Consider the following 22,487-nt stretch of genomic DNA (forward strand, 5'->3'; position numbering starts at 1 on the left):
CTGAATTTTTGACACGCTCTCTCCAGCCCTTTTTTTTTTTTTTTTAAATGAATGCAGGGAGCCCTCGCTCAGTTTTGTTTCCCCGTCTGGTTACTTTACTGGCCTTCCCAAACCAGTTCCAGTATCCGTCAGCAGAGGGCGCAAGAAAAGGCAGAGCGCTTTCCTGACCGCCGACGCCTCTCCTAGTGTAGAGCCCCGCGAGAAAAGGGGCGAAGGCGGGGACTGAGCAGCGCGCTGGACACCAGTCAAAACCGGAGGAAGGCGGGGCGTATCTTCCGGCCAGGGCCGGGAGCTGTCACGTGAGGGTCAGTGGTCAGCTGACGGGGGCTCAAGTTCCGCGAGGAGGGACGGACCGACCCGGGGAATGCTGGTGATTGGTGAAGCAGGAGCTAGAAAAAAGCACCTCGGATAGGGTCTTGGACGGTGGGGAATACGACTGGCTTAGACGAGTCACGTGGGATTTCGTGGAGCGCACCAGGAAGAGTGGAGAGTCTTACGCGGAAGTACGCGCAAGCGCGTCGCTCATTGGCGGCCTTGAGTCACGGGGAGGTGTGCGGCTGCTGGCGGGGGTGTGGCCGGTGGGGCTCGCCCCTCCTTAGCGGTCCGCTGGTTGGCCGGCGCACGTCACACGGTGTCGAGCTGCGGGCGGCGCGCACCGGTGCGACGTCAACGCAGCCGTCTAAGCTTCCCCGACCTGTCTACCGCGGCGGGGCCTCGGCTGAGTCCCCCGTGGGCCCGGGTCGGGCCGTTTGCTGAGTACCTTTGGGGCCGTCATGGACAACTCCGGGAAAGAAGCGGAGGCGATGGCGCTGCTGGCTGAGGCGGAGCGCAAAGTGAAGAACTCGCAGTCCTTCTTCTCGGGCCTCTTTGGGTGAGAACCGCGCGGAGGGGTCGGCTGGGACCTGCGCTGAGAGGACGAAGGAGTCAGGGCCTGAAGCGGCGGCTAGAGTCGCACGGCTCGAGCCTAGAGAACGGAGGGCATTCCGGGAGGAGGTAGTAACAGAGGCGACACAGGCTAAGGACAGCTGACACCGGCAGTGATAACACGGTTGGAGGAGAGACAGTCTGCGGTGTTGGGAGGGCCCCGGGCTGAGGGCACCCAAACCGAGGCCACACCGTCTGGGCTGAAGATGGGCCAAGGGGCTGGAGGAGAACCTGCGCGGAGCCAACACGGTCTGAGGCCCTCAAGGGGACCGGCCTGGGAGAGCAGACAGGTCAAGGAGTCTTTTGGAGTTCTAGGAGAACCTGTCTGAAGGCTGCCTGATGGGCACGGGGGCGGGGGGCGCCGGGACTGACACCTGGCCGGCGGATTGACCTTCCCAAGGCGCATCGCAGTGGGTTTCAGTGAACTCTGGATGATGGGGGTCAGGGGGGTTAGGGCTACGGTGATCCTGGGAGCGATGAGCCCAAGTCTGAGGTGTGTTGAGGCGCCTGAGAGAAAGCTGCCTGAACTGGAGAAAAGGCGTGGACTCGAGGTGCTGGAGAACATTGAGGATTTTAATGGGGGTCGTCTTACTCTGTCTGGGCCTCTATGACAAAGTACCCTAGAAGGGGTAATTTATCTCTGACAGAAATTTATTTCTGACAGTCTGGAGGCCGGAAGTCCAGGATCTGGGTGCTGGCAGATTTCGTGTCTGATGAGAGCCCGGACAGGGAACTTGTCACTGCGCTCTCTCATTGTGGAAGGGGTGACGGAAGGGATGAGCTAGCATCCTGGAGTCTCCCATAAAGGTGTTCGTCCCAGTCAGGAGGGCTTTGCCTCATGACCTAATCACTTCCCGAGGGCGCCCATCTCCTAATACCATCATTTTGGAGGTTGGGTTCTTGACACATGAGTCTTGAGGCGACCCATTCAGTCCAGAACAGGGCCACTCTGGGAGGGTTCTCATTGGCCTTTTAGAAAGGACTGCAGCAGCTGGTGTGGGGGAGAGCAAAGGCCGTGACGGTCATAATACTGGATTAGATTTATTAAGTTCTATGATTCTGAGTCAGACTGGGTCAGGCACTTCACCTGTGTCCTTGTGTTGCATCCTCACAACATCCCTGTGGAGATGGACAGATTTACTTGCCTTGGACCTCAGTAAGTGGGAGACCTGGGCCTGTCTGATCCCAGAGCTATCTTATTGCCACACGCATTTCTCCCCGAGGGTTGTGCCCATTTCTGGACCCTACGCTTAGGGAGGATGTTGACAGACTTTCCAGTGTCTGAGGGGGCTCTCACCCCTGTAACTCTCCCTCCTTCCCTGCCTCCCATGGCAGTTTTCTCCAAACGTTCGAGAGAGCCGGTGTATTCCTCCCAGTCCCTTCCAGCTCCAAAAGCGGTTGAGATGGTGCTGAGAGGGGAGTGGGCAAGGCGGGAGTAGAGAGCAGAGGGACTGACCAGAGCCTGTCTGAGAGCGACAGGTCAGCCCAGACACTCCTCTCGGCCAGCAGCCACTCTTGGCACCTCCTCCCCTCTGGAGCTGGGATTTCGTGTGTTCAGCATTTCACAGCTGCCTTTTCTTGTGGCTTTCGGGGACCACGGGAGGCGTTCTGGGGCTCGGCTCGTCCCTTGTGCTTTTCCCTCCTCTTTCAGAAACCTCAGCAGTACCATTCCAGACTGAGAGTCCTCTGGTCACATCAGAGTGCCAAGTGGGATAGCGCCCAACCGGGATTCAGGGCCAGCCCCATATCCTTGGATGTCAAGGCCTTCTGTGTTCTTCCCTGTTCCTGGGCTCCTGGACACTAGAGGGCTTTGGGGCACCAGCAACCCACGAGAGAGGAGGGAGGCGGTATCAGCCAGTTAGCAGATCCAGTTAGCAGATCGGAGCTCCTTGTGTCCCTTCCCTCTGGCTCCCTCCTCCTTCAGGCCCCCAGCCAGAGCACGGGCACCTGAGGTGCACCTGGGACAGGGAGCTGTGGGGAATGAGGAGGGGGCAACCCAGGCGGCTCTCTGGAAGCAAAAAGATGGAGAGTTCCTGAGTAAAGCACAGTGAAACCACCGGAAAGGGGAGGGGAAGCACGCTTTCTCCTCCTTCCCGCCCCAGGGCTTCAGATGGGTCCAGAAACTTCACCACTGTGCCCCCTCGGGAATGGTGCAAGCTCTAAATGGTGGTTGTGTTCCCTGACAACTCCACCCTCGTCCCCCATCTCCCACCAACTGAAATCCAAGACAAAAACTTCTTTTCCACTGGGATACCAGTGTTGATAGGAAGTTTCTCTGTCTGTGAATGGAAAATCATAGTAATACCTACTTCACGGGATGGTCCTAAACAGTAACTGGGAACATGCTCTGTGGTGAGCACACAGCGCCTGGCCCTGGTGAATGTTTAAGTACTCGCTGTTATTAATACTGTTACTGCAAGTTGGGCAGGAGGCGCCAGGGAAATCGGAATGGTAGCAGGTTGCGCAGACCAAGAGCAGGTTCCTGAAGACAGAGTGTGGACCAATCAGTTCCTGTTTAAACTGCCTATAGGCACCAGCACTCCCCAGGAGCCCTGGAGGCTGGTTTGTGTAGAGGAAGAGTGGGTGCCCAGGTCAGGTGGGTGGGCCCTTAGCCCAGCCCGGTGTAGGAACCTCAGCTTCTGGCCATGCCTTGGACAGCCTTTCTGCCTGTAGAGCCTGCCCACGGCCCGGCCTGCCTGTGTCCAGCAGGCACTGCGGTGACAGAGCTCCCTGCCAGCTGCTGGGCTCCACGGCCGAAAACTTGGGGGTCCCTCGTCCAGTCTCAGAGTGGAGTCCTTCCCTAAGGGATGCAGGGTCTGGGGTACCCCGGCTGTCATTTTGCGGTGGTCCCAGGGTTCTGCCTGTCAAGACGGAGGGGACCTTGCCACCTGGCTATACAGAACTTCAGTGCTCCTGTTTGGGATGGGACAGCAGAGAGGCCAAGGTCTTTCGGAAACGTCTGTTAAGGCAAGGAAATACGTTCAGTTCCTGGGCCACAGTGAAGTCATCTTGTCGGGGTGCAGATGCATCCATAGCAGAGCTAGAGGAGTACCCATCCCACTGTGCACAGGCTTGACCCCTGCCACCGAGCTTATGGTCAGGAAGGCGGTGGCCCAGAAATAAGCTTAGTCAGCAGGATGTAGGAAGGAGGGGTGGGGACGTTGGAGGCCTCGGGGCTCTGTGGAAATCAGAGTGGGTGCCCTTTGCCAACCTGGGGGGCAGAGGAGGTTAAGCTCACACTGAGATTGGAAATAGGTAAACATTTCTAGAACGTGCTCTCTCTGCCAGTGCCGATAAGAGCCAGGCTGAGCACCTGCCATGTGGCGGGCACTCTCCCAGGTACTGCCCACGAGATTGCAAGAGCCTCCAGTGGCCCCGTCAGGTACAGTGTCTCCCACCCCCACCCCCCCACCAGGGTCACAGAAGGTTCTGTGTTTGAGTCCAGGCCTTGCTGCAGTCCCCGATTTTTTCTACCACCCCCTCATGACTCTAGAATTCCCCTTGCCAGGTGGCTGGCAGCCCTCAGAGCACTTTTCTCCTCCTTCACAGAATAGCAGCCGTTTGAGCACCTGCCCTAGCTCTGCCCTTTGTGCCAGGCTGGGCGCTTCTGTTCTCTCTGATCCCCACAGGGCCGCTTCTCAGATTGGGTTCCTTGCCTCTGTTCTACAGATAAAGCAACTGAGGCTCCGCTGTTGCTAACCCAAGGTCACGCCGCTATCACAGTGCCTGAAACTGGGCTCAGCCCAGGTCCCTTGGCCCCCAAGTCCATTCTGTTTCTGCTTGTTGCCCATTACAGACATGTCACAAGAGCAACCTGAGGTGGTTGCGGAGTGCAGCAATTAGCATGTAACTTTATCCTTTCATTGTTGCCGGGACCTGTGTGTGCACTCTGGGGGCCCAGGCCCTGCCCCGCAGGAGCTCATACCCATGGGGTAGGCGGGGGGGGGGGGGCACTGCCGAGCCCAGTAGGGGGTGGGAGCTGTGGCGGTGAAGAGCTTAGCCTCTCTGACAGCTCAGTGTTGTCAGCAGAGGAACAGGGCTGGTGGCTGCCCACTCGCTGTGCCAGGTGGTCCTTCGTGTTCTCTGCTGTTCCTTCCACTTGCAGCCCTGATGGGGGCCCCTGTGGGGGGCCTGGTTACTGCCTCTCTCCCTTGCCTAGAGGCAGCTCTGTGTGGCTCCAGCAGAGAGCAGCGTCTGCCTGTCGGGTGAGGGAGATTGGCCCAGTGTTGGCTGTTTACTCTGGAGCAGGTGGGGACCATGGTCCCCTTCTCATTTTCCAGAAGACCCTTGGACGTGGGGAAGGAAGCCTCCAGATCACTGAGTGAGAAGCAAGGCAGGACTTGATCTCCAGGCCTGGGTCCTAGTTCTGGGCCTTGCCACTTTCTGGCAGTGTGAGCATGAGCTGGCCCCCCAACTCTTCCAAGACCCAGCTTCCTCCTTGGTGGAGCAGAGGTGACAGCCAGGGCTTCGCTGTCAGGAACTCAGCACTCCTAGCAAGCAGTTCTAGTCACGTGATAGGGGTGTATAAACCGTGAGACACAGTAAGGGTGGGATGGGCCCTGGGGTCCCTTCTTGCCCATCCAGGACACTGCCTGGAGAAGCAGAGCCAATTGAGGACAAGGACAGGACCGAGGGGCGGTGGCTGTGGCCCTCTGGACACACAGGAGGCCCAGGGCTGCCCGAGGACCTGCAGTGGGAGTTACTCCATCCGGCCTGCCCTTTGCAGCCCTTGGGAGAGTGCCGGTGGGCCGGGTGGCATGTTTCTGGGAGCCAGGAAGTGCCCAGGGGGTGGAGGAAGGAGCGAGGGAGGCTGCGGCTCTGCCCTGCAGACCCCCCTCCACCAGGCCTGGGGCCCACTGGACCGTCTGTGCATCGCTGGCACCGCACGCGCCTCTCCATATGGCAGTCGCCGGAGGTTGGTGGCTGTGCCTGGGAGCCCTGAGGCTGCTTCCTCCACCCGGGGAGGGGGCAGAAAGCAGAGCTGAGTGGGTAATTATAGACAGCCCTGCAGCAGGCCAGCCCAAACCAGTTCCCTCTATTCCCGGCGTGACTCGGAGCCCGAGCTGCGGGATAGGGAGAGCCAAGCAGAGGCAGCTCGGGGGAGGTCTGTGGGGGAGGGACTGTCAGCTGTCACTGGTGCGGCCACTGGGCTCTTCAGGAGGGGCAGGCCCAACTAGCTTTTCTGGATCTCCTGCAGGAGGCACTGGAGGAGGGCTGGTTTCTTCCCAGAAGGGAGTTCACCGCGCTTCATGGGTGCTCCAAGAGCTACCCTGACCTGGGGGAGAAGTCCTGTAGTCAGCTATAGCCTCATCCTGCAGGGCGGCCCCTTGGTAGAGTGCTTGCGCAGACTTCTTCCTTCTGGTCACTCTCCCTGCCAGAAACCTCCCTGTCATGTTATATAAATAGGGCCTCACCCCTTCCCCCGGCCTCCTGTATGGGGGTTCCCCACCTGCCTCTCCGCCCTCCCTGCACCGTGGCCAGCCTGGCCCGCTGCTGTTCCTGGAACTGGCTGTGCCTGTTTCTGTCCTAGGGGCTTTGCACATGCTGTGACCGCTCTCTCGAATGGTCTTCCCTCTTTCTGTTGGTAGCTCCTTAGTCATCTTTGGGGACTGAGCTTGAACTTCCCGTCCTCACAGCAGTGGCCATGATCTGCTCGTGCATAGAGGCCCCCTCCTCCCCCAGTCCCTCCAGGGCTTACTCAGTCTGAAATCGTCTTGCTGATTTCCTGTTTACCGAGGGCCAGGTCCTTCTCCTTGGTTTACTGTTAATACCTGCGAGTGTCTGGCACATAGAGAATGCTCAGATTTGTTCCCCAGGTGAGTCAGTGGCTATGGGAAGGGCTTCTGTTTCAGGATCTGCCGGTGACCCAAGGCAAGTCATTTGTCCCCTCTGGGAATTCCACTTCCATCTCTTAAAGAAGATGATGGAATCCCAGAGATTCCCCTGTCATCGTCTGGCATGGAAATGGCCAGGACCCAGGTCCTGAGAGGAGGGAAGAGGCAGGCCTGAGCAGACATTAATCCCTCTGGTTTTCCTACTCTGCAGTTAGAATCATTGACCTGGTGCAGGGCTGGCCTGTGATCACAGAAATTTCAGCCTGGCAGCTGCCGGCCTTTGTGTGCTGTGTTCTCTCTGTCCCACTGAGCTGAAACACACCAGCTGGGGCTGACCCTGTCCATTGTTGGTCACCCCTCTTTGGGCCCCTCAGTGGGTCGAGCTGTTTCTGCTCATGGAGCCTGAGTTTTTTTCAGAGACTGGCTGAATCTGGATAGGGCTTCATTGTTCTCACAAAGAAGGGAAGGAGGAGCTCGGCACGGGGAGACCTGATTTTGGTCTGTGAGCGCATCCATCTACTTTAAGTCAGAGATCGTTCTAGAGAAGGTCCCCCAGAGGATTTTGTAGCCAGGCCCCAAAGGTCCCGTACTGCCGGTGAAAGTTCCTCTTTTCTCCCAGGCCAGTAGTGGGTTCTACAGAAGTCACTCCAAGCAGGAGCCCCGAGCCCAAGGTGTGTCGGCCCTGCTGGGGTGAAGCTGGCCTGGGAAGACCGTGAGACCCAGCAGAGTGAGCACAGGCATGCATTACTCCGCGGGGCCGCTTCCTATGGAGCAGCAGAGGCTAGGGAAGACGGCATCAGCATAACTCTGGAAGGTAGAGACTTTTCATCCAAAGAAGAACTTTACCTTCTGGGATGTAGATCCTGGAGGCCGGGATTCCAGTCCTCGCCAGCCAGCTAGCCTGCCCTGGAGCGGGGGGCATATTACCAACGGAAACAGCCTGACTCCCAGAGAGAAGAGTGAGCCATGGGTATAGATCAGCTTTTTCCTCCCGAACTCACTTGAGCTCTCCAAATCCCCTCGGCCCACTGTGTAAAAAAGCCTGACTCCAGGCCTCATCCAGACCCACTGAGTGAAATCTTCCCAGAAGGTGGCTAGGGGGGGTCTGTTGTGATCATGGTAACCATCCGCTCCTGTGATGCAAAGGAAGGGACCGAAGGAAGGAGCCCTATGAACACAGCTTCCAGAATTACCCCGGAGGCCCTCCATAACCATAGCGGGGGGCTGGCTGGTTTCCAGGGCCAGTGAACACAGGTGTTGGGGAGGACAGGAAGGCTGATATGTGTGGCTTTCTGTTAGAAAATACCTCTCTTTTTTCTTCAGTTAACACAAAACATTGATGTCAGCGAAGAGAGAATCTGAAATCCATTTGGTGGAACTCGGTGTGTGGGGTGTTTTCTACTGGTGGATGTGGGCATGGGAATTTGGACAGTTGCAGAGACCACAGACCTCATGAGCCAAGGCGGCGTTGCATTCTTGGAGGTGGACAGAAATATGGTGGGGACTCACAGGGTACACATGAAGGGCGCCCCCAATTCCGGACAGACTTCCAGTGCACAGCTTGGAGATCAGGAGGGCGGAGTAAAGCTGCCCCAGCGGAGTGCTTTTTATTTGATTTTTTTTTTTTCAGATGTACCTCTGTATATCTCTCAGACCCCTGCTCTGGCACAAGAAGGTCTTCGAAGGTGGTTTTGTCATTTTAATTAATTCTGCACTGAACATCCTTGCACCTTCTCTGATTAGTTTTTTTGGGGTAGAGTGCTAGAAATGTAACTCATTGCTGGACCACAGAACCAAATGTAAATCCTGATATTTAAAACGATTTATATATATCTTTTCTGTGTTCTATATAAATACGTTTTAGCAGATAAAACGGGCAGAAGATAAGAAAATTCAAGCAGTACAAAGGAGGAGCGTGTGAAATCTTGTCTCTCACACCTGGCCCCCCCAGTCCTGTAGACCCCACCTTAAGAGAGGAAAGGCAGTGACTGGTTTTCTGTGTATTATCTGCTCCTACCTGAAATAGTAATGGCACACACGTAGGGTTGGGAGGTCTTCCCAGAACACCTGCAGCGAGTAAGGCATGGGCTTGAGGCATTGGGGGATAGACAAGGTGTCCAGAGTGGGCTCCTCCCCGAGAATGCTTTGCGATGTGTTGGTGGGGTGGGGTGGGGGGGTAGTTTGCGTAGAGCCTGGGAACCAGCGTTCAATGAACAGAAGTGGAAGAGGCCATCAGAGGCTGGCCTTACAGGAAGGCTGGGAAGTCTTCCCCCTCCCCAGCCTACCCCTGCCGTGTGATGACAACCTCGGCTCCCCTGGCTGCCCAGGCACCTGCAGTGAGTGTGCCTTTGTGCAGGGGGAGCGGGGACCATGGGCTCGGTCTCCCCTAAGCCATCAGCAGAGGCCTGGGCTGCAGAGGGCTTCACAGGGGCCTTATGGGGGTAGGGAGTGCAGGTACCCACCGTCCCCAGGACAGAATGCGGGCTGCTGCTCACTGCCTGACTCGTGCGTCTCATCTCCTTTTCCTTCTTTCCCCAGAGGCTCATCCAAAATAGAGGAAGCATGCGAGATCTACACCAGAGCAGCGAACATGTTCAAAATGGCCAAAAACTGGAGTGGTATGTGATCTCTGCAGAACCCTTCATGCTCCTTTCTTCTCCTTTCCCTCAGCTTCCAGTCCTGAGGGCCTGGCTCCGGGGCTCAACCCTCACCACCCCCTCCCCATCTCTCTCTGCCATCTGTGGCACCGGAAACCCATTGGCCTACCTTCGGGTCACTTTGAGCCCCCGGGTTCTTTTACTTGGGCCACGGGGCCTTGGCAAGAGGACTATAGGGATAATACATTATTGAATCCGGGTAGCTCTTGGAGGGCTTTCTCCTTAAACCCAGAATGTCCAGTTTGCCCCAGAACCTCCTCCCTAGTGCTTTCATCAGGTCTGAGTTCTAGGCCTGAGGAAACGTTCCAGCGGTCCGTTAGTCACCTTAACCATCGGCCATTTGTTGAGGGCACCCCTAGGTGCCGAGCATGCGTGTTGAATGGAACTGGCAGGGCAGCTCTGTGAGGGGCGCTGCCTCTAACTTCCCCGTGGTGGGAAACCGAGGCTTGACTCAGCCCCGAGGCCTCAGGTGGTGCCCCTAGTGAGGGACTGAGAGCCAGAATTCAGAAGGCAGAGCTCTGATTCTGGAGTGCGGTGCTCGGCCGGCCTCTTTGCAGCTTCAGGACCTCCGCAGCCGGAGGGACTGAGGTTTGTGGCACACCTGGAGCCGGCCGTGTGACCCCAGGCACCATCTGTCGCAGCTGTGAGCACTGCCCCCGCCCCGCCTTGGGGTGGAAGCTGAAGTGCTCACAGGACTCTGGTCCGCAGACTAGCAAACTTCCGGAGCGGCCACAAGGTGCCCGGCACAGCCTCCCGTGTGCTCTCGCTCCGACTGGGGGAGGACACTGTGACAGTGTCGCACACTGCTGCAAGGGCCTCCATCCTTGGGGGGAGGGTGTCCCAGCTCCCACACCTCCGGGGATGCTCACGACCTGTGTTGGCAGGCGGAACGAGCCCAGAGTTACGACTCCTCTGACTTGGCTGTGGGGCTGTGGTCCGGCTCCGGCAGGGCTGGCTCTTGGCGGGTTCCGCGGAGCCGAGGTGGGGTGGGCAGGCAGGCAGGCAGGGGCTCCTAGAGGTGGGAGAGACCAGAAGAGGTGGCCAGGAGCCGCCTGAGGGCCTGGAGGAGAGCTTGGAGAATCTGGCGTGGCGTGGAGCTCATCGGGCCAGTTCCGGGATGTGGCCTCCAGCCCCAGTAAGACTGAATCCAGGAAATTGGGCAAAGACAGGTTTGGGACCCTGGGAGGAACTTTCTGACCAGAAGGAGACACAGCCTGGCATGGGACCCTGGAGGCAGAGGTATGGAGGCCTGGGGTGAGACGGAGTCGCCTCATTTCCTGAGCACACCTTTGGTTTCCTGGAAACTAGAAGGGTTTTTCCTGAGCTTTCACCAGATATATTGTGCACAGAGCCACACTCCCTATATAGTTTCTGCTCCCAAGCTAACGAGGTGCCATCAGAGAAGGAATATTTACTTCTCGATCGCATAGGTGTCGCTTTGCCCCTAAAACGTGTTGCTTCCTCCCCACCCCTAACTAGTCAAAAAAATCCTGGGCTCTGTTTCATTTTTCTCCCTATGATACTGCTTTTCTGGAAATTTTGCACTCATGTTTGAGCCTTTAAAGATAATATATCCTACGTGATGGGAACTGGGCTGCATTTGTCTTTCTTGCTGCTCTGCTGTCCCAGGATGGGTCAGGCCCTCCTGTCCCCTTCCCGCTTGGAAGTCTATGATTCCGATGTGGCCAGAGGAAGACAGTAGTGGGCATTGGAGCTTCCAGTCAGGACACTCCCACCCCCCACCCCTGCTCTCCAGCCCCATAGGAGAAGCGATGCCATTGTTTCCAGCAAACTGCCAGGCAGCTTAGGAGTCACAGGTGACTGCAGTGGCTTGGGAGCAGCGCAGGAAGACCACATGCAGCCAGGGACAAGACAGACTGGGCCTCCGGTGGTGTCTGCACCGCCCCTGCCCCGGGAGCACTTGTCCCCTGCACCTGATTTCCCGCTGTCCCCCGGGGCCACTGCTGGGGTCAGCTGGGGATAGTTTTTGTTTCCTGCGTAGCTCTCAGCCCCATTGGCCTTCTCCTCAGATCTTTAGAACCAGGTGGCCCTGGAAATACTGCCAGAGGCTGGGATTCAGGCTGTGGGATCATAGCGGGCCCCCACCTGGCTCTCTCTATATATACACAGGGTTCAGGGGCCACCCCCAGGGGGCCGCTTCCTCCTCCCTCCTTGTCCACGTCAAGGCCTTCAGGAGCCTCAGCCCTGTCTAGGGTCAGGAAGCCTGAGGTCAAGGCCTTCACCTCCACTCCCCCGGGACCAATCTGGAGCCCCCCTCCTCCCAGGGGGACAGGGTTGTGGGGGGCATCGTCAGGGCGGCTTCTGACGGGCAGAGCCCCACTCAGGCTGCGCACGCTCTCTCCTGTTCCAGCTGCCGGAAATGCTTTCTGCCAGGCAGCCCAGCTGCACCTGCAGCTCCAGAGCAAACACGACGCGGCCACCTGCTTCGTGGATGCCGGCAACGCATTCAAGAAGGCCGACCCCCAAGGTGAGCCTCTGCGGGTCCCTGGGGCCCGGCGAAGCCCTCTCCCAAGAAGTCCTCAGGTGTCCGGCCCAGGGCCGGCAGGGAGATACTTGCGCTTGAACTTCATGATTGGCTCCCTTCCGGCTGGCATTTGCATCCCGCTCCAAGCCTCCGCCTCCCCCTGCTGCTTTGTGCGCGCAGCTGATGCTTCCCTCCTGGAGCCTGGAGCATTTGGGAGTGGGAGTTACACCGCAGACCCACCGCATGCCAAGGAGAGAGGAAAATCTGTTCTGGTGTCAGAATTAACATGCAGAAGGGGGGTGGGAGGGGGTTCTGAGACCAGCCAGGTAGGAGTTGCTGCCGAAAAAGGAGCGGAAATTATCCTAACCTGGCTTCCCTACCCCCTGGGGGGGAAATCAGAGCAGAGCCCAAGATGGGAGTTGCCAGAGAACAAGTTACTTAAAACGAGGGCGTGCTGGGGAGAGAAGCCCGCTTTGGGACTGACTCACGGCAAGAAAACCACTTGTCCCACTGGGTTCGTCCCGACGCAGGAGCACAGCCCAGTGGGGACCAGAATTTTGGGTCTCGGGAAGCTGGAATTTTAATTTCTGTTTTTCATCTCAGTGCCAGACACAGGTTGCTAACTTTTTAATTTAAGCGAGCCAAGATGCTTTTTTTGGGTGACCATCTATTGCTACTGTTCTCTCAGAAGAGAATAGGGAATACGTGAATGTTTTAAGGGAAAGAAAAAAAAAAAAAAGATGCCTCATCTTGGAACAAAGACCAGCCCTTCCCAGGAGAGAACAGTTTGCAGCTGGGCTTCGAGGTGCCTGCGAGGCTCAGTGAGCACTGGTTCCTACCCCCGTGTGGGGGACTTGCTGGCCGATCCACTACGGCCACCAGGAACCTGTCGTTTCTAGGCGGGGATCGGGTGTCTCGATAGACCAAGTAGTGTCTCTGTGTCCCCAGACTTGACCAGTCTCTGCTGTGTACCTGGGGGTCTCCCAGAGGTTGGCGTGAGGGGTCACATGGTGGGCCCAGGCTCAGCAAGGACTGGAGGGAAGGCCTTGTGGCGGGGTTGAGCCACGGCTGGCCATGTGGGTGATGTGAGGAGGACCTAGGGCAGCCTTGAATCACCCAGGGACGTCTGTCCCATTCCCTGCCCCACCCCTCGCCATCACCGTCAGCCTTCCCTCTGCTCCCTGAGGAACTGGTCTTCCTAGAGCTGTCACCCTAGGCCTGTGTGATGGTCAGCTGCTGCTCCAGAGTGACCGGAAGGACAGGTCTCTGGGGGCAGGAGTCAAGTGCAAACAAAGGCCAGCGCTTCCCTTGGACGGGCCCCCACCCGGCTCCGCGATGTTGCGTCTGTGATGTTGCGTCCTTGGGCCTCAGGTGGCTTTTGATCTGAGCTTCTCCAGCCAGAGGCAGGGCTCTGCAAGGGGTGGGCTGGGTGCTGGGGCTCAGGCCAGGGTTGGCGCCCCGCCTCAGGAGCTGTGCCACAAGAGTGGGAAGGCAGCAGTCGTTGGGTATGCTAACGTGGCCATCGTGAGGCCCAGAGGCCAACTTGGTTTCTCCAGGGATCAGCAAGTGCAGTTTGCTGCCTGGATGCTGAGTGTGGTGGTGGGGCAGAGGTGGGTTTGGGGTGGGAAGGACCTTTCAGGCAGCAAGAGGAGCAGTGACGAGGAGGGGAGCCTCATCTGGGCACGGCCTGGAATGGGTGCCTTGGCCAGAGCGCCGGGTTCTTGGTGCTGAGCAGGGAGGGGCCCCGGAGTAGTGACCCTGCACCGTAGCCTCGCTGACTCCCCACCTGAGTAATGGCTCATGCGACGTGGGGCTCGGCGTGCTCCCGAGTCTGGACCCAGCCCCTTTCCCTGTGACCTCAGGCTGGCAGTCACCTCATCTTTTGGGCCTCCGTTTCCTTGTCTGGCAAGGCAGAGGCCACATGTGAGAAGCACAGGCTCAGCCAGCCCAGCACCTGGTGTGTAGCAGATGTCTGGTGTGGGGTGGCCCTTGGCTCCCATCAGAGGCCCAGCCTCCCCCGGCCTCCTCCCCGTGGCTTCGTGGCTTATAAAACAGAGCCAGAGGGCCCGCTCAGATCCCCACTGGACTGCCCCAAGCAGGTAGCCAGCTCCCTGGGGCCTTCCTCCCTGAAGGCTTCTATCCTGTGTCAGCACCTCCAGGAGTCCTGGAGGCCCACTCCCGCCGCCCCCGCGAGAGGCCGCTGGCACCCAGCCCACACAGAAGGCCGGCCAGAGCTGGCCAGGATGGAGGAGCGGACTTGGCGGCTGTCAGCATGCCCTGTGTCTGCCAGTCTGCCTGGAATGGTGGACCGGGGCTGCCTGCTGCCCCCTGGGTGGCCAGGGGTGGGGCCGCGATGCCCCTAGCTGTGGGTGCTTCCCGGGGGTCCCAGCCTCTGCCTGCTACGGTGGAGGGACTCAGCCTGGGAGGTCTCTAACCCCAGCCACCCAAGAGCCAGGCCCGGGGCTGCGTGCACACGCTACTGGGTATCTCCTGCGAACCAGACATGGCCAGAGCTTGCTTTAACCCAGGCCACTTCCCTGGGGGCCTTTGCCATCTGCCCCCATTATACCCAGGAGGGCTGAGTCCCAGGCTTGATGTGGGAACCAGCAGCCAGACCCAGAGGCTGCTGGAGCCCAGCAGGTAGGGCGAAGGCCCTGGGTTGCACCACTCCCAGTGAGCCTAAGCGAGCACCTTCCCTGCTCTGGACTACAGCACCCCCCGCCCTGGGCTGGATCTCATCCAGGGGTGCTGTAGCTACTCCTCAGGGACCTGGTACCTGGAGATAAGCCGGTTATGTCCCGGGTGCCAGTGCTCCCCGGGGTGTTCACTGGCAGCTTGCCGCTTGTCCCCGAGCCAGGAGCAGGAGTGAGGGGGCCTTAACCCCATGAATCCATGTTGCTGCTGGGGGTGGGGGGGTTGATCTTCTGCCCCCTGCTGCTGCTCCAGGGGCCGTGCCTTGCTGACAGCCCTGTAGCACCAGAACAGCCACTGAGAGAGCCTGTCCTCCGGAGGAACTTGCAGCCTCTCCCTGTCTCCCTGTCCCCATGCTCCTTGTGGCGGGAGCAGGCACAGGTGTGGGGTGGGCCTCCCCCCCACCACACTGTTCCAGAAGGGGGGGAGCTCCCCTGTAGCCCAACCAGCCAGCTCCTCCCCAGCCTCAGCACCGGGTTGCAAGCAGCCCCTACCGGTCACCCGGCTCAGAAATGCTGTTGCAAAACGTGTATGCGTGTTCAAGCAAGACCGTTTCTGGCTGTAACTTGGGCCCTGTGTTCTCTCTCTCTGCCTTCTCTTTATCTCATTTTATTTTCTCTGGTGCCCCGGGCTTCCAGTGGTCAGCCTCAGAACCCCAACCGAATGCTGTTCGTTCTCTGAATGTTTCTGGCATCTCAGGAGATCTCTGGCATCCAGTTTCAGAATTGGACCAAACCTACAGGCCCTCCCTTCCCCAGAGCAGTGCTCACAGACACCCACCTTTTGCATGTAAATTTAGGGGCGCCTGTGGACTCCCTGAAGGCCCAGCCACAGGTCTGAGGCAAAGAGCCTCTCTTCACATACCCCCCACCCCGCCCAGGTAGTGAGACCTTGGGCCTTGTGAGAACAGCACGAGCTTCGGCCCTTCTCAATGGCCTCTCCACCCAGCGGACCTGGCTGACTTGGGGTGGGGGGTAGAGTAGCCCTGGAGGCAGACCAGGAGCCTGCAGGGTGCCTGTGACGTCAGGACGCTAGCCCTAGCCCAGCTTCAAGCCTGTGTCCTCGGTCTGTCCAGGCTCTCTGTCCTTCCCCCCACACCTCCCCCAACACCTTTTCCTTGGAGATGTGTTTTTAAAAAAAAGCCACCCTGAGAGCTCATCTCTGTCTGCTAGAAAATGCCTCCCACTCATGCTGCTCGCTCTCCTCCAAATAACGTGTCAAAAAAAAAAAAAAAAAAAAAAAAAAAAACATACCTGAATTTCAGGTCTTAGAAGAGGTAGTACCACAAAGGTAGCCGAATTTCTCTCCTCGTGAGCCTTCCTGGTGTTTGCTGCGTGGTTTCAGGAGTGGGCGGATGGCAGGGGGAGGGACGAGAGCGGAGGGCTCTGCTGAATGCCGACATGTGTGCATGAGATGGTGACAGAGGTCACAGCCCCAGGGGCCTGGGTGTCCTAACATCCGGCTCCCCTCATGTTGTTGACAGAGGCTGGTCAAGTGCAAGGGATGTGGGGCAGTGTCAAGGTTCCAGGGCCCTGGTGGAACCTAGGGGTCCCTCACATGTCAGGCCTGGCTGCCTCTTGTCCCCCTTGCCAGCCCCTCTTGTCTTGGCAGGTGGGGCCCTCGCTGGCCTGGCTCCAAAACCCTGTAGGAGGCTGGCTGTCGGCCTGTGTTCCTTGCCTGGCGTTGCCGAGATGACAGCCCTCAGCAAGTCACGGTCTGCACCGTTCATGGTTCTGAGCACATTCCCTGAGGCTCAGGGATCCCTTCAGACCCCCGGCCCAGCCACAGGAACGCAGCCCTGGCAGCTGCATGAGCCCAATGTTCTCCACAGGCCCCTGAGCACCCGCCCGGCCACCCGCTCCTCTCCAGCCTTCTGCCTAGATGACTTCTTTTTCTCATTTTTGCTCCTCACTTACCTTCTTCTCTCCCCAGAGGCCATTAACTGTTTGATGAGAGCCATCGAGATCTACACAGACATGGTAAGGGTCGCTGCCCGTCCTGTCCCCTTCCTGTCCTGCCCTATTGCTCCAGCCTGCTGTCCCCAACCGCAGCACCAAGAGCATGTGCGAGGGGCAGTGGGAGTGAGGGGAGTGTGGTCCTCTGGGCCAGCCCCTGCCCCAGGGAGCCACCCCCACGGTAGGTGAGGCCCAGAGGCGGCTCCGCCAGGGACCCAGAACCCAGGACCTAGACATGCTATGTGTGTCTTTGGGGGAAGATGGGCACTGGCCTCCGTGGCCGCACTGGGGGCCCAAGGAGGCCAAGAGGGGCTGTTTTATGAGTAGTCTGCAGACTACTGGGAATGGTCAGACCATCAGCCTGGTTTCTCCAGAGCTCTCACCAGGCAGTTCTAAGCTGGTCCTTCCACCTCTGTGGGCTGTCAAATGCTTCCCCGGGCCAGGCCCTCTACCGGGTACCCATGCCACCATTACCTCTGGCGTTGCCTTGTCTGCCCGTGTCCCTGTGGACAGGATGGACACGGAGGCTAAATGTGGAGGGACATGCACAGGGCTCCCCCGTCAGGGCAGCACCCAGACCCATGCCTCAGCAAAGCCTCCTCTTGAAGGCTTGTGCCCTTCTGGCTCAGTGGTGTGGCTGAGGGGCAGGGACCCACCAGCTTTAGTGACCTGGAAGGGTGAGGAGGGGCTGAGGTGAGGCACTGGGGCCAACACTCGTCACAGAGAGCTCCTTCCCGTGTCCCGCCCAGGGCCGATTCACGATCGCGGCCAAGCACCACATTTCCATTGCCGAGATCTACGAGACAGAGCTGGTGGACATCGAGAAGGTGAGGGGTGGTCAGCTGCCATGCCTGGCCAGTGGTGGGGGAGGACCGCGGCAGCTAGTCCCCTTGGACTGGGGCTCGTCTCACTGCTGTGTGCACTTGGGGAGTCCCCTGATGTCTGAGTACTGGAAGAGGGCGTGGGGCTTGGGCCGAGCTTGTGTAATGGGCCCAGGGCCCGGCCTGTGATGGGCAAGGGCTGCACTGCTACCCCCTTTTTCCCTCTGCGCCTGCCTCATGTCTCCCCAGGCCATCGCCCACTATGAGCAGTCTGCAGACTACTACAAAGGGGAGGAATCCAACAGGTATGGGGCAGCGGGCTCCCCTCCCCAGCCCTTAGTAAGCCCCTAGGCCACTACTGACCTCTGTCTTCCCTGCCCACCCCACACAGCTCAGCCAACAAGTGTCTGCTGAAGGTGGCTGGTTACGCGGCACAGCTAGAGCAGTATCAGAAGGCCATTGACATCTACGAGCAGGTGGGGGCTGGTGGGACTCTGAGCCCTGCTCTCTGGGAGGGCCCTGCACCCGTGCCTTCCTCTCCACCTCCCTGCATCACCTCCCTGGCGCTCTGTCCTGGCCTCACTGGCTAAACCTTTCTCCACACACAACCCACATGGTGTCACCATTCTCTCCCTGTACGCTTCTCACAGGGAGCTTTCTGGGAGGCCTAGGGTCCCAGAGGGAGTGGGCAGAATCACTGAGGCTTGGGCTGGGTGGGGGGGTTGGCCAGAGGTGGCCAAGGGGCCTCCAGGAAGGTGGCCAGGTGGGAGGGATGGGGAGGGAGTGTCCTTTGGGTGCGCAGGCTCCCTGGGGTGTGTGGGGAGGGCTGGGCGGGCCAGGCTGTCCTGGTGGGTTCAGTTTGGCCAAGAGAATGGCAGGCAGCTGGCCTCGGAGGAGAAGGGGGGTGGGCACCACCTCTCATGTTCCCTCAGCCTGCCACCCCTCTGCCCACCGAGAGCCAGCCTCCCTTGGGGCCTGACAGCAGAGCCGCCTCCTCCCAGCGTCTTGGGCACCTCGGGGGGCCCACGGACACCTGGCTTCAGCCCTGTGGCAACACCCACCCCCTGTCAAACCCTGGGCCTTGGCTGCTTGTGCACCACTGGCTGACTTCCCTGGGGCTGGTCCTTGGCCTCCCTGCCCTTGGGGTCCCAGGTTAGAAGGGCCTCACCTAGGATACAGGTGCTGCTCCCCGCTGGCCCCTGTGTGCCTGGCCATGACTCTGACCCTCTGGCTGCCTGCTGCAAGCCCATGGCACTGCCTCCACATGCCCACAGGTGGGAACCAACGCCATGGACAGTCCCCTCCTCAAGTACAGCGCCAAGGACTACTTCTTCAAGGCAGCCCTCTGCCACTTCTGCATCGACATGCTCAATGCCAAGGTGAGCAGGGGCCCCATCAGCCTGCCCAGGGCTTCCCCCGCCTCCCCTTGACCACCTCAGAGCATCAGGGCTGTCACTGAGCTAGGTTGCTGCCTGACCCCTTTGTGGGTGGTGAGCCCCACCCTCACATCTGGCCCCTCAACAGTCAGCTGCGTGTTGTCGCTGCTGTGTGGCCATCCCTGGCATCCCCCGCCCAGTCTCTGCTGCTTTTGAGTTTATCCAGCTCCTGGCTCACGCAGTGCCTGGTGGTGTTTCAGCTGAGGGCACATTTTGAGTCCTTCCTGCCTCCTTTGAGGTCAGCGTCACTGTCCCCTGTCCTACCGATGAAGATGCTGAGGCTGAGACCAGAGACCCTTATTCAGGGCCTCATGGCCAGAGTCCAGATCTTTCTGGCTCCCAGTGTCATGATCTGAACCACAGCTTGCGCGCCCTCGTCATCCGTCTGCAGGGCTTCTTGGCGATAGAGGGGTCAGTGCTGGGCGAGGGGGCAGGGAACGGGAGGGGGGGGGGAGCTGGAGTCTCGAGGGGCCTCCAGCCGCCCTGCCCTCCGCCCTGCCTTTTGCCACATGGGGTGTCTGAGCACCACTGCTCTCTGCTCCCACTGGGGTAAGAGCCCAGGCTCTGGTGTCGGGCTGGCTCGCGTCCCCGCCCCCATGAACTCTGTGCCCTGAGCAGGTTATCGGGCGTTTTCCACTTTCAGAATGGGGGTCACTATCATTCAACCCTCCCCGGGTCCACGTGATGGTTAAATGTGAGACGAACCCAGCACTAGTCCTGGCACGTAGGAAGGACTCACATGAGGCAGCGGTCATTTACGCCCTACCCTGTGCACCGGCCTGGCATTTGCCCCCTACCCTGCACGCCGGCCTGGAAGACCTTCTCCCTCCCCTCTACCCCCACCTCAGCTTTCTTCCCCACAAGCTGTCTCTGCGGCCAGGCTTGGCCGGGCACAGTCCCACGGAGGTGCCTGCGGGGCACAGAGCCAGGTGATACTGGAGGCTGGCGGAAGGGCACAGAGTGCTGACTCGGGGCCAGGTGGCTCAGATCCCCTTGGCTGCTAGGCCGGTGGCTCCCATGTCCCATCTTCATTAGCCTGTCCCCTTCCTTCCTTCCTTCTTACCACCCTGGCGATGTCCAGCTCGCTGTCCAGAAGTACGAGGAGCTGTTCCCCGCCTTCTCCGGTTCCCGGGAGTGCACGCTGATGAAAGTGAGTGCCAGGCGCCCCGCCGCCCTCTCCCTGCCTCTGAGCCTGGAGAGCTCAGCCAGGACCCTGTTGGGGGGCGGGATCCAGAGGCTGGGACTCTGGGTATTACTGGCACTGTCACCATCACCGTCACTGTCACCGTCACCAAAGTTTGTACGGGCGGTTCTTCAGGGTCTTTCGTTTGTTTGTTGTTTTTCCTCTTCTCCTGTCTGGGCCTCCATTTTCTAGATGCGAGAAGTAAGGCTCAGGTTATGGTGGAGGTGGGAGCAGAGCCAGGAGGCCGCGTGATCTCTTGCACGAACACGTACACACATGCACACGTACACATGCACGTGCACACACGCACCAGGCAGAGGTAGAACTAGCTCCTTCCTCCACCCTCCCCTCCCCCACCCAACCTACAACCCCCAGATGGAGTAGGTGTGTGTCTTATCAGGCCTCAGTGATAGGACTCTGGTGTCAGGCCTCAGGCCAGTCTTGGCCCCTGACCCCTGCCTGTCTGCTGTCTTCTTACAGAAACTATTAGATGCCCATGAGGAGCAGAATATTGACAGCTACACTGAGGCGGTGAGTGGCTGGGGCAGGGGCAGGGGGCGTCCTTCTCAGACACGCTGTCCTGTGAATCCCACCCTTGGTCTGGGCCCGGCCCTGGCTGTGAATTCCTTTCTCCAGTCACCCCAGAATTCTCACGGGGAGCCCCAGAGGTACAGGAGGTGTTCCTGGCATACCAGAGATGATGACACCGGGGTGAGGTGAGGAGACTCATCCTCGGCCTCTTGGGGGCAGAGTGGGGAGGCAGACCCACATCTGTCTCTCTGTTCCCTGAGCCAAGGTCTTTGCACCAATGAGTGCCCCCCATGAGCAGTGGGGACAGGGAGAGAGGGAGACAAGTCATGAAAGGGCCTCCCCTTCCATAACCACCTTCCCTGGTAGAAGCACCCTACAGAGGTGTTTCTCCCTTTTCTTACTCTCTGGAACAATCTGGGACTCTGTTGGGCCCAGTTCCGGTCCTAATGCAGTTGTGTAGACTGCGTCTGTCCAGTGGTGTCTCCTGGGAGCTCCTCAGGAATCCTACACTATCAGTGATGACAGATACTGAAGTCCCTCCATTCCCTCCTGTCTGGGACGATGGGCTGGACGTCAGGAAGCTCCAGCGAGGAGAAGGGAGTAGGGCTGCCTCTAGGCAACAGGGCACTGGTTCTCCCTCTGGCCTCCATCCCTGTGAACAGGCCTTCACACCTCCAGGCCTGTTTCCCACCCATAAAACAAGGAAGCTGGAGCATTTTTATGCTGCGACATCTTTTCCTCTTCCCAAGGCAGCCTTAGAGGGAACCCCCTCCCTTTGCTCCTCTCTGGGAGGCAGGCTGGGACACACATAGAGAATTTGGGGACCAGAGACTCTGGAACTGGGGACAAGGAGGGAATCAGGGCCAGGGCCAGCTATGGGACCGGCCCCTCAGACACCCCCCCGCCCCCTGTGTGTCCCAGGTGAAGGAGTACGATGCCATCTCCCGACTGGACCAGTGGCTCACCACCATGCTGCTCCGCATCAAGAAGACGATCCAGGGGGACGAGGAGGACCTGCGCTAAGCCCCACCCAGCCCCCTGGCAACTGTCTTCCTGCCCCGTCTTCTCTCCCCCGCGCCCCTCCAGTGCGTGAGCCCAGAGAGAAAGGCAGGGCCGAGACCTTGGCTGTGAGACCTTCCCTCCCTTCCCGCAGAGGAGTCTCCCCAAGCCATAGTGTGGGTTCAGCCCTGCTTTGGAGCCCCTGAGGCGGGGCCTGCTGGCCGGACAGTCCCCCTCTGTTCTCGCTGCACCCCTTGCCTCCTGCCCATTTATTTAAGCCCCCCAAAGGTCCCCTTCTCTGCCCCAAAACACAGACTCTTTGACACAGACCTTTTTGCTGTGGGTGCTGCCAGGGGTGGGGGTCAGTGTCTGGTCCCCCATCTCCTGACCAGCTGAGGCGTGAGGCTGGTTTCTGCTGTTCCCACTTGTCCTCCAGCCGAGCTCTGAGCACATGTAGCTGCTGAGATTTGCTCTCACCTCGGGGGGGTGGGCCCCTCCCCCTCCAGTGCCGGGAACCACCCCCCCCCACTAAGCCTCCTGCAGCCCTGACCTCTCAGGATAGACCGCAGGCCCTGGAGCTCAGGGTCATCCCTGCATTCACCCCTTCTTCTGCTCCTTCCCTAGTGCTTTGAGGTTTTATGGTCAGAAGCTGCAGCTGGCCTAAGAAAAAAAATAAAAAAGAATACTTTGCATGAGTCTCCCTTCCTCCTCCTCACCTCTGCTGCCCCCTTCTCCCTTCAGGGCTGGTGTCCTGTCTCCCTACTCCTCCTGGTCCCGGGCTTGGGCTCTGGACACACTGGGTGGGAAAGAGGGCAGGTGTGACCAGGAGACAGGGCTGGGTTCAGAGGTCCCCAGGGAGGCCTAGGGATGAGTGGGCTCGGGAGTCTAGGAGTACCCAGCTTAATCCTATGGCCTCTGAGTTCTGTGGGCCTGAGTTTCCTCAGCTGGGATGGCGGGTGGCAGTCCCAGCC

The 22,487-nt window shown here is 59.2% G+C and overlaps 1 protein-coding gene across 2 annotated transcripts; it reads left to right on the plus strand.

Moving 5' to 3' along the window:
• Positions 1 to 627: 627 nt before the first annotated feature.
• On the plus strand, positions 628 to 22,206 carry NAPA (NSF attachment protein alpha). 2 transcript variants are annotated; one of them, XM_059152149.1, is made up of 11 exons: positions 630 to 871; positions 9,297 to 9,376; positions 11,787 to 11,903; positions 16,524 to 16,570; positions 17,296 to 17,373; positions 17,617 to 17,672; positions 17,759 to 17,843; positions 18,642 to 18,746; positions 19,885 to 19,953; positions 20,467 to 20,517; positions 21,439 to 22,206. In XM_059152149.1, exons 1-11 carry the CDS (start codon positions 774 to 776, stop codon positions 21,538 to 21,540), a joined length of 888 nt encoding a protein of 295 aa, XP_059008132.1. In that variant the 5' UTR covers positions 630 to 773; the 3' UTR covers positions 21,541 to 22,206. The 2 variants fall into 2 exon arrangements, with proteins under 2 accessions (XP_059008133.1, XP_059008132.1); XM_059152150.1 differs by lacking the exon at positions 19,885 to 19,953 and having other exon boundaries at positions 628 to 871.
• Positions 22,207 to 22,487: the final 281 nt, after the last annotated feature.

Source organism: Mustela lutreola, chromosome 16 (genome assembly GCF_030435805.1).
Source record: "Mustela lutreola isolate mMusLut2 chromosome 16, mMusLut2.pri, whole genome shotgun sequence".
Classification (NCBI taxonomy): Eukaryota; Metazoa; Chordata; class Mammalia; order Carnivora; family Mustelidae; genus Mustela; species Mustela lutreola.

Bases quoted from the DNA above. Each gene is read 5' to 3' on its own strand.
- NAPA (XM_059152149.1), top strand. From the start codon at position 774: ATGGACAACTCCGGGAAAGAAGCGGAGGCGATGGCGCTGCTGGCTGAG. The intron at 872-9,296 runs GTGAGAACCGCG...TTCTTTCCCCAG, and splicing joins TTCTTCTCGGGCCTCTTTGG to AGGCTCATCCAAAATAGAGG. The intron at 16,571-17,295 runs GTAAGGGTCGCT...TGTCCCGCCCAG, and splicing joins TCGAGATCTACACAGACATG to GGCCGATTCACGATCGCGGC.